General features: G+C 44.3%; 1 protein-coding gene across 3 annotated transcripts in view; it reads left to right on the top strand.

Annotated features, from left to right (window-relative positions):
- ATRN (attractin) overlaps window positions 1-13,114 on the top strand; it is a 192,635-nt gene that overhangs the window by 110,025 nt on the left and 69,496 nt on the right. For all 3 annotated transcript variants that reach the window (XM_049779127.1, XM_049779126.1, XM_049779128.1), the window contains exons 12-16: window positions 3,128-3,348; window positions 6,592-6,713; window positions 8,397-8,535; window positions 9,773-9,963; window positions 11,883-12,102. In XM_049779127.1, the coding sequence (XP_049635084.1) occupies window positions 3,128-3,348; window positions 6,592-6,713; window positions 8,397-8,535; window positions 9,773-9,963; window positions 11,883-12,102 (893 nt within the window). The remainder of the gene's footprint in view (window positions 1-3,127; window positions 3,349-6,591; window positions 6,714-8,396; window positions 8,536-9,772; window positions 9,964-11,882; window positions 12,103-13,114) is intronic.

Genomic DNA, 13,114 nt, shown 5'->3' with positions numbered 1-13,114 from the left:
AGCGGTGTTTGCCTTGCAAGCAGCCAATCCAGGACCAAAGGTGGTTAGTTCGAATCCCGGTGTCCCATATGGTCCCCCGTGCCTGCCAGGAGCTACTTCTGAGCAGACAGCCAGGAGTAACCCCTGAGCACCGCCAGGTGTGGCCCAAAAAAAAAAAAAAAAAAAAAAAAAAGGTTACTTTCTAGATTTTAAGTCATATGGGTTTTAATATCTAGCCAAGAGAGTATATCTAACTAAAAGTTTATTTAACAAAGAATTAAACTGCACTGTTGATCAGTGCTTCATGTAAATACACCTTAACATTTGGGTTGAGAGGGGGCCTGAAGAAGAACAGTTCATTGTAGGAAAACAATTCTTTACATGAGTTTAAGCATATTTGTTGCATTGTCCCCATAGATTCTTTCTTATTTATAATATTTTTGTTATAATATTAAAAATTAAATTAGAAAAATGGGTTAATTTTCTTTTCTTTTCTTTTTTTTTTTGGGGGGGGGGGCTACACCCGGCGTTGCTCTGGGGTTACTCCTGGCTGTCTGCTCAGAAATAGCTCCTGGCAGGCACGGGGGACCATATGGGACACCGGGATTCAGACCAACCACCTTTGGTCCTGGATCGGCTGCTTGCAAGGCAAACACCGCTGTGCTATCTCTCCGGGCCCAAGAGTGATTTCTAAGCGCAGAGCCAGGAGTAACCCCTGAGCATCATAACATAATAAAGAATAATATAATATATAATAATATAATAACAATAATATAAATAAACAAATAACCCTAAATAAATATATAGATAAAATCCTATTTTCTGGTCAGAGAGCGTTAATCTCTGCTTTCTTTCAGTGCTTGTGTGGAACACCTACTGGATATTTCTCTAATCAAGTTAGACTTTATCCTGGTGAAGAGAATGAGAAATGGATTTAATCTTGTTTATTTTGTTAACTTTAGTTCTGCATACTAAAAAGTTAATTTTTCCTCTTTGCTAACGAGGATGGCACTTTTACTATGCATTTAATTTCGTGTACTGGTTTTTTTTGGTTTTTTTTGTTTTTTGTTTTTTTGGGCCACACCCGTTTGATGCTCAGGGGTTACTCCTGGCTAAGCGCTCAGAAATTACCCCTGGCTTGGGGGGACCATCTGGAACGCCGGGGGATTGAACCGTGGTCCTTCCTTGACTAGCGCTTGCAAGCTTGCAAGCTGCCTGCACACCTTACCGGCCCCGTTTATTTTTCTTTAAGTACCAAGTTTTTCCATATATAGTTTTCTTTATTTCTTATTGTATTCATACTCATTAATTTTTTGTTGTTGTTTATTTGCTTGTTTGTTTTGGTGGGAGGCATTGGTTCCATACCTGGTGGTGCTCAGGGCTTACTCCTGGCCCTGCACTGAGGTCATTCCCGGTAATGCTTGATAGGCCATATTTGGTGCCAGATCAGTGTTGGCCTTGTGCACGACAAGCATTACTTTGCTATCTCTTCAGCCTCTCATTTCAGTTTTAACTGTAGAGATTTTAATATGCATTGAAAATGTACTTTAAAAAAATTTTAGAATATGTTAAAAGCATGTAGCTATAGAATTAATAGTGAAATAATTATTGATAGTGAAAGAAATAAAACTTCATTTAAAAATGTTAATTTTCAGGTGCTAAAACATTCCAGAGGATCATGGTTAAAAGTCACTAGTTTGGGGGTCCGGAGAGATAGCACAGCGGTGTTTGCCTTGCAAGCAGCCAATGCAGAACCAGAGGTGGTTGGTTCGAATCCCGGTGTCCCATATGGTCCCCCATGCCTGCCAGGAGCTATTTCTGAGCAGACGGCCAGGAGTAACCCCTGAGCACAGCTGGGTGTGGCCCCAAAACCAGAAAAAATAATCACTAGTTTGGGGGTCGGAGCCGTGGTGCAGTGGTAGGGCATTTATGGCTGACCTAGGACGGACCACGGTTTGATTCTCCAGCATCCCATATGGTCTCCCAAGCCAGGAGCGATTTCTGAGCACAGAGCCAGAAGTAACCCCTGAGCGTCACTGAGTGTTGCCCAAAAACAAAATAAAACAAAAGTCACTAGTCTGGGGCTGGAGAGATAGCATATCAGTAGGGCATTTGCCTTGCACGTGGCAGACCTGGGACTGACCTGGGTTCAATTCCTGGCATCCCATATGGTCCCCCAAGCCTGCCAGGAGCCATTTCTGAGCGCAGAGGCAGGAGTAACCCCTGAGTGCCACCGACTGTGGACCAAAACCAAAAATAAGATAACTAGTCTGGAGCCAGAGTGATAATACAGCAAGTAGGGCATTTGCCTTGCACATAGTTGACCTGGATTCGATCGTCTGAATTTCATATGGTTTCCTCAGCCCACCAGGAGTGATTCCTAAGTGCAGAGCCAAGAGTAATGCCCCAGTGCCGCCAAGTGTGGCTCAAAATAAAACAAAACATTCACTAGTCTATTGTAATTTCCTTTTTGTTTTTCATTGTTTTGGGACTTCCTAGAGGTGTCTGGGATCCAGGTCATGCAGGGTTTGAACCTGGGCCTCCCACCTGCAAAGCAAGTACAACCCAGTGAATTACTTCCCTGGACCCCATGAGAACTTTTTGATAAAATAACTAAAGAATAAGGAATATAATATTTTTGAGACTCTGCTGTGATTTTGTGCGTGTGTGTGTGTGTGTGTGTGTGTGTGTGTTTTCGGGCCACACCCATTTGATGCTCAGGGGTTACTCCTGGTTAAGCACTCAGAAATTGCTCCTGGCTTGGGGGGCCCATATGGGACGCGGGGGGATCGAACCGAGGTCTTTCCTTGGCTAGCGCTTGCAAGGCAGACACCTTACCTCTAGCGCCACCTCGCCGGCCCCTCTGCTGTGATTTTTTTGTTTTTTTGGGTCACACCTGGAAGCTCTCAGGGGTTACTCCTCGCTTTGCACTCAGAAATTGCTCCTGCCAGGCTTGGAGGACCATATGGGAAACTTGAAATTGAACCAGCATTCATCCTGGGTTGGCCGCATGCAAGGCAAATGCCCTACCATTGTGCTATCGCTTTGGCCCCTATGCTTCCTTTGGATCTTTAAGACTTAAACAATTATAAGAATTGTAGTGTGCATTTGTGAAATCTCTTTCTCGCCCTCCTTTCTTTTCTTTTAGCACCATGTATGTATTTGGTGGCTTCAATAGTCTTCTCCTCAGTGACGTCCTGTTCTTCACCTCAGAGAGGTGTGAAGCACGCCGGAGTGAAGCTGCATGTATGGCCGCAGGCCCTGGCATTCGTTGTGTGTGGGACCCGGCTCCGTCTCAGTGCATCTCTTGGGAGCTGGCAACGAACGAGCAACAGGAGAAGTTAAAATCAGAATGTGTTTCCAAAAGAAGTATGTTTTATTTTTTTTTTTTTTTTGGTTTTTGGGCCACACCCTGTGACGCTCAGGGGTTACTCCTGGCTATGCGCTCAGAAGTTGCTCCTGGCTTCTTGGGGGACCATATGGGACGCCGGGGGATCGAACCGAGGTCTGTCCTAGGCTAGCGCAGACAAGGCAGGCACCTTACCTCCAGCGCCACCGCCCGGCCCCAGAAGTATGTTTTATTTCCCCCCCTTAAAATTTAATTAATGGAAGCCTCTTTATCTGAATCATGAAGGTATTTTAGGAGGATATGTAGCTTTTTTATATTTGTTTTATTATGAAACATTAGTAGTAACTTGTGCCAGGGCTTTCTGGAAAGTGTTAGAAAATTGGTTTGTAGACATCTTTACAATGTTTGCCACATGTCTGACGTAACCCCTGGACACCATCTGTGAGTAATGGAGAACGCACTTCCTTGGTAGTCCAGGCTTCATAAGTAGACTCAGGAACTGAGAGGCACTTAGTCTAGGGCAATGCAACCCAATAGGACTTACTGTGATTCTAGAAGTATTCTATATTTGCATTACCCTAGTAATGTGGGACTAAAAACTCTTTAAATGGGGCCGGTGAGGTGGCACTAGAGGTAAGGTGTCTGCCTTCAAGCGCTAGCCAAGGAAAGATCCCGACCGTGGTTTGATCCCCCCGCGTCCCAGATGGTCTCCCCAAGCAATTTCTGAGTGTATAGCCAGAAGTAACCCCTGAGCATCAAACGGGTGTGGCCCGAAAAACCAAAAACCAAAAACCAAAGAAAACCTCTTTAAATGAGTCTGGCATGGCTAAAGAATGAAATTTTAATTTTTATATGCAAGACATAATAGTTTGATCTCCTATTCAGCATAGTTCCCTGATCCCTGCGGGGTTTGACTATTTGGCCCTTCTCACTGATGGGGCCAAGCATTAGACCATCAGACCAGGTAGAGTATTACAGAGAGCAGTCCCCAGTTGGATACAGCAAAAAAGTAAATGTAGGGCCAAAGAGATAATAGAGCAGGCAAGGCGTCTGCTTTGCATGCAGCTGAGCAGGGTTCTATCCCCAGTACTGCATATGGTTCCCCAAGCATTGCCAGGAGTGGTTCCCTAGCACAAAGCCAGGAGTAAATGCTGAACACCACCCAGCGTACCTCCCAAACAAACACAAACAAAATAATTAAACTATATTTTGTTACCAGTTTGGCAGGTTGGACCACACAGGTCTGATAAAAAGTATGAGATTAAGAGTCAGTCTTGAAAAACTGAGTCAGAGTGGATTGTTCCAGCAAATGGATGTAGAGTTGCCATCTTGGCTGGCTTCTTTACCTGCACAAGGCAATGATAGCAAAATAATTGTTGAGGATGTCTAGTGATCCATTCTTCAAGAACTATTCCTCACGTTTTCCTTACTTGTATTTTGTAGATTTTTTTTTTTTTTTGGATGTGGGTTTGAGTCACACACAGTAGTATTCAGGAGTTACTCCTGGCTTTGTGCTTGGGGCTCACGCCTGGCAATTCTCAGGGGACCCTAGGCACTGCCTGGAATCAACCTAGTTCAGTTATAGCTCTATCCTCCCTCTCTGACCCCACTTAGTTTCTTGTCCTTTCACCTTGATGTACAGTTATAGTGAGAAAAGGTATCTGAAATATTGGCTTGTTGCTGTTGAAGTACAGTGATTGGATTTCCTAATGGAGTGGGGTGGGAGTAGCAGTTCCCATGAGAGTCACAGGAGCATAGAAGCTGCTTTTGCTGATCTGAAACCACATCCTCCATAAGAGCATTCAGAAGAGGGGCCGGGCAGTGGCGCTAGAGGTAAGGTGCCTGCCTTGCCTGCGCTAGCCTAGGACGGACCGCGGTTCAATCCCCCGGTGTCCCATATGGTCCCCCAAGCCAGGAGCGACTTCTGAGCGTCACCAGGTGTGGCCCAAAAACCAAAAAAAAAAAAACAAAAACAAACCTTAAGAGCATTCAGAAGAGCCCTCCCGGTGCATTGATGGGCTGCAGTGGTAATTCTGCAATGACCAGAATCTGTTTTAGTCACAGTCTCCTCGAAGGAATAAGATCAGCAAAACAAATATTTGGAAATATTCTTGAGTCACCTTTTTTGGTTCAGCATGAACCCATTTGCTGTGAACTCAGAACAGATGTTGACTTCCAGCTTCACTCCACTTCCTCTGGGGACCTGCTTCTCGCTCTCAGGCTGATGACCAGACAAAGAGGCCAGATCAGCACCAGGAGTAGCTAATGGAGTTTCTGTGAGGGACACTCTCCCCACCCCCTGCCCACAGAGCACACTGTGTTTGGTGTCCCTGAGTGGCCAGCAGAGGAGATAGTATTGGTTATGAGACATGTTATCTCTTTTGTGGCTTACTTTGATCTCTCAGGGCAGGAGATCATACAGTTGTTTGTGGCAGCCCTAAGCCCAGATGTGTACTCATAGCCTTTTCAGATAATATATACAAAATTCAGCTAAGCCTCCCACCTGTTTTGGGGTTCAGGGGTTCCACCTCCTTCCTCTGCCCAGATTAGCCTGGCATTCATAGTTATGGGGCAGTAGCTAGCATCCCTATTGTTTCTTTGACTGCTGGGCAATTGTTTCTCTTCATTCTATTGCTGGCTAATTGAGTCTTTTGGCAAGAAAAGAATCCAGAGAACTATACCTGTTTCCATTATATCTCATTCCAGTGTATTAAATTAAGTACACTTTCTATGTACTTTTTACCCACCCTCAGTTTTAAATTGAAAAATGATATCCTCACTGTGTAAGCTTGCAGCAGGAAAATTTGATTTACATATATTATGTCTATGTACTTTTTTGTTGCAGAGATGGGAGGAGGAAGACAAAATGTGTCTTTAGATTAGCTACTTATTTCTGTGCTCAGGATTGTTTTGTTTTTGTTTTGGATTTTGGGTCATACCTAGTGGTGTTCAGGGCTGATTCCTGGTAGGCTCAGGGAACCGTAAGGGGTGTTGGTAATCAAATATGTGTCAGCCATGTACAAGGCAAGTTCCCTACCAGCTGTGCTTTCTCTTTAGCCCCTTGTCTGCTTATTTCTGCATGCCACCTTAATTCTGAAAATTCTGGTCAGTCTTCCTGTCAGACTCACTCCACATTTTAGTTCCCAGCTGTACTCACTTTGTCTTTATTTTTTCAAACCTGTCTCAGGCCGTGCACTGTGGCACCTAAAATGTCCTGTGACTCTTGAGAAGTTGTCACCATTGATGAGTTCTTCTTTTCACAGCAATTGACCATGATAGATGTGACCAGCACACGGATTGTTACAGCTGCACAGCCAACACTAATGACTGCCACTGGTGCCCCGACCACTGTGTGCCCCTGAACCACAGCTGCACAGAAAACCAGGTCAGAAGCCATTTCTCTAGGATTACAGAGGTTGGAAAGGGCCCGAGTGGGGTTAAAATTTTGATGTGGGGCTGGCGAGGTGGCGTTAGAGGTAAGGTGTCTGCCTTGCAAGCACTACCCAAGGAAAGATGGCGACCGCAGTTCAATCCCCCGGCATCCCATATGGTCCCCCCCAAGCCAGGGGCAATTTCTGAGTGCTTAGCCAGGAGTAACTCCTGAGCATCAAACGGGTGTGGCCCAAAAAACCAAAAAAAAAATTTTTTTTTGATGTGTACAAGATTTTGTTTCAGGATATGGCACAGATATGCTCAGACAGAGTTCTTTTTAAAACTTTCAATACAGTCTTGAGTTTTAGAATTTCTCAAATTTTGTCTTAAGGAAGGGGTTATGCTGTGCTATGTGTCTTTGTTCCAATGGCCATGGAGCCATAGGATTAGGTGTGTAGTGTTTTAAAAGTCTGGCCTGTTGGCCCAGGTGCTCTGGGTATGGTGCAGGCTGAGCACTCGGGCCTTGCTGTGACTTCATTGTGGCCAACCCTTCTGCCTGTGCCTGGTTCAGAGGGCCAGTTGAGATTTGAGACAGAATGAGTCAGGTGTGTGGTGGCTGTGTGAATTGTGGAAATTATTTTTGATGATTTCCTTTTCTCTCTGCAAAGCTTCCTTGTCTCGTATCTTTACTCAGTAAAATGAATTTCCTGCTGTTTGTGGTTATTTTGTTTTGTTTTGGGGCCACCCCAGCGATGCCCAGGAGTTACTCTTGCCATTCAGGAATAACTCTTGGTAGGCCGTGGTAGCGAATAATACGCTGGGGATCAAATTTGGATTGGCCACATTGCAAGGTTAGTACCCAACCTGCTATACTGCCGTGGTATTTTTAGAATTTCAATTTATAATGAAAGGGAAAGATGCATGGCTAAGATTTTTTGGTGTTTGTCAGTTTCTTTTTTCTTTTTTTTTTTTTTTGGTGTTTTGGGCCACACCCGGCGGTGCTCAGGGGGTTACTCCTGGCTGTCTGCTCAGAAATAGCTCCTGGCAGGCACGGGGGACCATATGGGACATCGGGATTCGAACCAACCACCTTTGGTCCTGGATCGGCTGCTTGCAAGGCAAACGCTGCTGTGCTATCTCTCCGGACCCTGGTGTTTGTCAGTTTCTAAGGCGTTCTTTGTCAGTAGGTAATGCAGTTCATATAATACAGCTTTCCACTTCTTTGGATCACCATTTGAAAGATAGCAAATTCAATACTCATTGGAATCTGATGGATTTTTTGTTGTATTTTTATTTTTTATTTATTTATTTTTCCAGGCTACATCCAGTGGTATTCCCAGTTCTGCTTAGATGTCACTTCTAAAAGTACTTGGGGCAACATGTAGTATTGGGGATCGAACTAGGGTCAGCCACATGCAAGGAAAATAAATACTTTAAGCCCTGTATTATCCTTTTGGCCCTGAAGCCTGATATTTTTGAGCACGTTGCTTCCCTGCTGGTTAAAGGCATGACCTGAGTGTTTTATTCTGTTTGTTCTGCTTAGCCCCTTTACCACTTCAGCTGCATCTTACATATGTATATATTTATAGTTTGCTTCCTCAATTCAATTTTAATTGTTTTGGGTATCCTGTTTGTCCTCGCTAATAGTTCTTTTTATGGATCTAAGAGAAAGATTTCTTTGTCCACTGTGTCCTAGATCTCCATTGCCAGGTATGAGAATTGTCCCAAGGATAACCCTATGTATTTCTGTAACAAGAAGACCAGCTGTCGGAGCTGTGCCCTGGACCAGAACTGTCAGTGGGAGCCTCGGAATCAGGAGTGCATCGCCTTGCCTGGTAGGCCTTACAGAGGTATCCTGGCATGCAGGGCCCAGAGACTAGCCCTGCCTCCCCTTTACTCCCCCAATGTTGCACGGCCTACATGGAGCTGAGCAGAGGGGATAAGCTCATTTTATCGATTTATCCCTTCATACTTCTGTTTTGGCCATGCTATTGTAAAATCCAAGTAGTCTACATAGCTGTCCTTTAAAATGGAGTGTTCTGGAGAATCTAATGACAGCTCAGCTCTGTGTCATCAAGCATGCTCCATCATTGCAACCCCCACCGCCCCCTCCCATGTTAACCAGTTAGCCTTGTGTGATCGAGAAAGCAGTATGTGATCATCTGCAGGTCTTCTAGGCACTTACAAAGAGCACTGGTGTTGGGTAGTAAGTAGCACCTTTTGATGAAGAGAGGAGCAATGCCTCTCTCCACATCATCTCCTGATATGATCTTTAGCCTCCACTTTATGCCTCAGTTTATGTCACTCTTAGGTTTGATGTGATGAATTGGGGTCCTGAGACTAACCAGCCACAACTGAAACTGTGATATGTTTGCTCAGGTCAGTTGTCCAATGGGAAATGCCTGTGGCTCAGTGTAATATTTGGAACTTGTGCGAGGCTGTTGGGCCCTACCAGACCACTTTTGAAGCCTTTGCAAGTCCTTGAACTTGCAGGAATGGCTACTGTTTTCTGACCTGTTGGTCCTCTACGATTCTTAACCCAGCACTGAAAGGCAGATTCTGGATCTGGATTTTAAGAAACAATAATAAGATAGGTGCCACTTTTAAGGAACATGTCTTTATTAGCTCTGAAATGGTTCCTTTCCATGGCACCTGCCATTTCTCTAACCAACTTTCTCATCATTTTCTGAGATATTTTCTGTGCCTGGTTTTGTCTTCCACTTGATGTGAAAACAGCCTAGTCTTTGCACCTTTGTTCATGTCTTGTTTTTTTTTTCTGCCATACCCTTCCAGCATGTTTTCACTTTTCTTCTCTTAGATGTATATTGCTCTTAAATGTGTATTGCAATATGTGTGTTCATTTTTCTTCTGATCCAGGAAAATATGACTGGTACACATTTTTCAAATTCTTACTTTATTATATGTGGTTCTTTGTAATGTTTATCCCACCCTCATTCATCACATCCTCCAATTCAGATCACAGAAATGGTTTAGGTTTCCAGTAATTCTAATTGGTTATAGTGCCCTTTTGTGACTTATAAAACTTTTTCTCTCTCCCTCCCTCTACAAAAGAAAATATCTGTGGCATTGGATGGCATTTGGTTGGAAACTCATGTTTGAAAATCACTACTGCTAAGGAGAACTATGACAATGCTAAGTTGTCCTGTAGGAGCCACAATGCTTTTCTGGCTTCTCTTACAACCCAAAAGAAGGTAGAATTTGTCCTTAAGCAGCTGCGGTCAATGCAGTCCTCACAGAGCATGGTAAGTTAAGATCTTTCAAATTTTAGTTTTTCCTGAGGACCTGAATCTGATTTACCTGTGATGTCTTGGTAGGAAGGTGCTGGTACATGCAGAGTCATAGACGGTGAAATGCACTGGCAGAATTACTTCCTTTAATATCACCTTTTTTGGTCTTAAAACTTTACATATTTTGGGCTATATTGATGGTACAGGGGTTAAGTCACTTACTTGATATGTGGTTGACCCCGGTTCAGTCCCCAGCACTGCATATGGCTCCCAAGCATCATCAGGAGTGACTCTGAACACAGCTGATTTGGCCCAACCAAAAAGAAAACTTTTGAGGTTTTATTAATCATATCTGTTAGTTCAGTAGAGATGAGTAATTACATGTGTATTGATAGCAAGTTTTCATATGCACGTATCTGGTGACCACAGTAGATGATTTATCTGTTCTCTCTCTGCAAAGAATTGCAGGGAGAGTCACTGATAAGTTGGATTAAGCCCCCTGAGATATAATGTGATTCATTAGATGCCTGTCTGGCTCTCTTTTAGACCTGGCCATGTCAGTAGGAAGGACACTGTGTTAGGAGATTTTGAGATCACAGATTCCAAGTTTTCTCCCTGTGTCCTCCCTGACACTTGCAGGCAGCTAGTATTGAGAGATCACAATTCAAACATATATAGAAGATATGTGCATCACTACCTTCTACTCTGTACTTACATGTGTAAGAGCCATTTATATTCATGCTGTCTTAGAGAAATAATATGACAGATTAATTTCTTTCTTTTTTTTTTTTTTGGTTTTTGGGCCACACCCGGTAACGCTCAGGGGTTACTCCTGGCTATGTGCTCAGAAGTTGCTCCTGGCTTGGGGGACCATATGGGACACCGGGGGATCGAACCTCGGTCCGTCCAAGGCTAGCGCAGGTAAGGCAGGCACCTTACCTTTAGCGCCACCGCCCGGCCCCAATTTCTTTTTTCTTAAGGAAGTATTTCTGCAGATAGGGTGTTTGCCTTGCACACAGCCGGTTGAGTTCAATTTCCATATAGTCACCCAAGCCCACCATGAGTAATTTCTGAGCATAGATAGAGCGAGGAGTAACTGCTGAGCATCATTGGATATGCCCCAAAACAAGCAAGTGGGAAAAACAAAGATAATATTGGGCCAGAGAGATAGCATGGAGGTAAAGCATTTGCCTTTCATGCAGAAGGTCATTGATTCGAATCCCGGTACCCCATATGGTCCCCTGAGCCTGCCAGGAGTGATTTCTGAGCGTGGAGCCAGGAGTAACTCCTGAGCGCTGCCGGGTGTGACCCCCCCCCCAAAAAAAAAAAAACCAACAAAAAAACACAAAGATAATATTTCTGCCTCTCAAAAATTCTTACTCTGCAAAACAGAGTATTTATGTTTGAGCAACAAGATGGACATCTGTACAGCATAAATGATGTTATACCTGCTAAGACGGACGAATGTTGACAACTTCAATCATTTAAACTGGCCAGGACCCCACCATATCTTAACCATTGATATAAGAATGGGTCTCTGAATATTGATTGGTGTGATGATTTGGAGTGTGAATAGACATGTAAGCTACATTAGGGAGGCATATCTCTTCATAGCTTTGTCAGAAAGCATGAGACTCCAGGACTTGGTTATTAGCTAATGCTACTAATGATGTGTGACTTCTGGTGTAGAATATCCTTAGGTGTATGTTTTTCCTTTGTAAAAGGCCCTTTCTGGAGTCTCAGACATGCCAGGAATATGAAAATGATGGTCTGTCCTGATGTACCAGGACTGTGATAGGGATACGGAGATCCTTCCATCTCTTGTGGGCGGGACGAGGGGCAGAGTTTGGGGTGTCTTAGTGCTTTCCAGCCTAGAAGCCTGATTTGGTGGCCATCCTGCTGATGTTCAGGACTGTGTTGTCTGGTCTGTCTAGTCCAAGCTCACCCTGACCCCATGGGTTGGCCTTCGGAAGATCAACGTGTCTTACTGGTGCTGGGAAGACATGTCCCCATTTACAAACAGCCTGCTACAGTGGATGCCTTCGGAGCCCAGCGATGCAGGCTTCTGTGGAATCTTGTCAGAGCCCAGTGTGCGGGGTTTGAAGGCTGCAACCTGTATCAACCCCCTCAACGGCAGTGTCTGCGAAAGGCCAGGTAAGGGCAGGAGGAATGTGGTGCCCTTGGAAGATCTCTGAGAGGTCAGGAGTTCTGGTCCGCTGCACTACTGACACATATGAGATACTCATGAAAAATGGATGCGCTATAGATTTCAAGCCTCAGAGGCAGAAAACAATCTAAAATTAAAAGAAGAGAGAAAGTAATAATCTTTGTTCAAGAAGCAAACCAACATTACTTAGAGAGAGAGCCTCATCCTTAATAACAGTGAGGCTGCTTTATTTTATTATTATTTTTTTTTAAATGTTTTTTTTTTTTTTTTTTGGGCCACACCCGTTTGACGCTCAGGGGTTACTCCTGAGCTATGTGCTCAGAAATCGCCCCTGGCTTGGGGGGACCATATGGGATGCCGGGGGATCGAACCGTGGTCCGTTCCTTGGCTAGCGCTTGTAAGGCTGACACCTTACCTCTAGCGCCACCTTCCCGGCCCCTATTTTTTTTTTTATATTTTTATTTATGTATTTATTTATTTATTTTGGTTTTTGGGTCACACCTGGCGGTGCTCAGGGGTTACTCCTGGCTATCTGCTCAGAAATAGCTCCTGGTAGGCACGGGGGACCATATGGGACACCGGGATTCGAACCAACCACATTTGGTCCTGGATTGGCTGCTTGCAAGGCAAACGCCGCTGTGCTATCTCTCTGGGCCTGAGGCTGCTTTATTTTTACTATAAAAAGCATTATAAATTTTTTTTTTTTTTTTTTTGGTTTTTGGGCCACACCCATTTGACGCTCAGGGGTTACTCCTGGCTATGCGCTCAGAAATCGCCCCTGGTTTGGGGGGACCATGTGGGAGGCCAGGGGATCAAACCATGGTCGGTCCTACACTAGCGCTTGCAAGGCAGACACCTTACCTCTAGCGCCACCTTCCCGGCCCCTTTTGTTTGTTTTTATTAATATTACTTTATTTAAACACCATGGTTAAAAATTGTTCATCATTGAGTTTCAGTCATAGAACGTACATTACCCTTCACCAGTGCACTTTTCCTGCC

This window comes from Suncus etruscus, chromosome 9 (genome assembly GCF_024139225.1).
Source record: "Suncus etruscus isolate mSunEtr1 chromosome 9, mSunEtr1.pri.cur, whole genome shotgun sequence".
Classification (NCBI taxonomy): domain Eukaryota; kingdom Metazoa; phylum Chordata; class Mammalia; order Eulipotyphla; family Soricidae; genus Suncus; species Suncus etruscus.
Note: the sequence above shows the minus strand (reverse complement) of the source record. Positions and strands in the feature narration are given on the sequence as shown.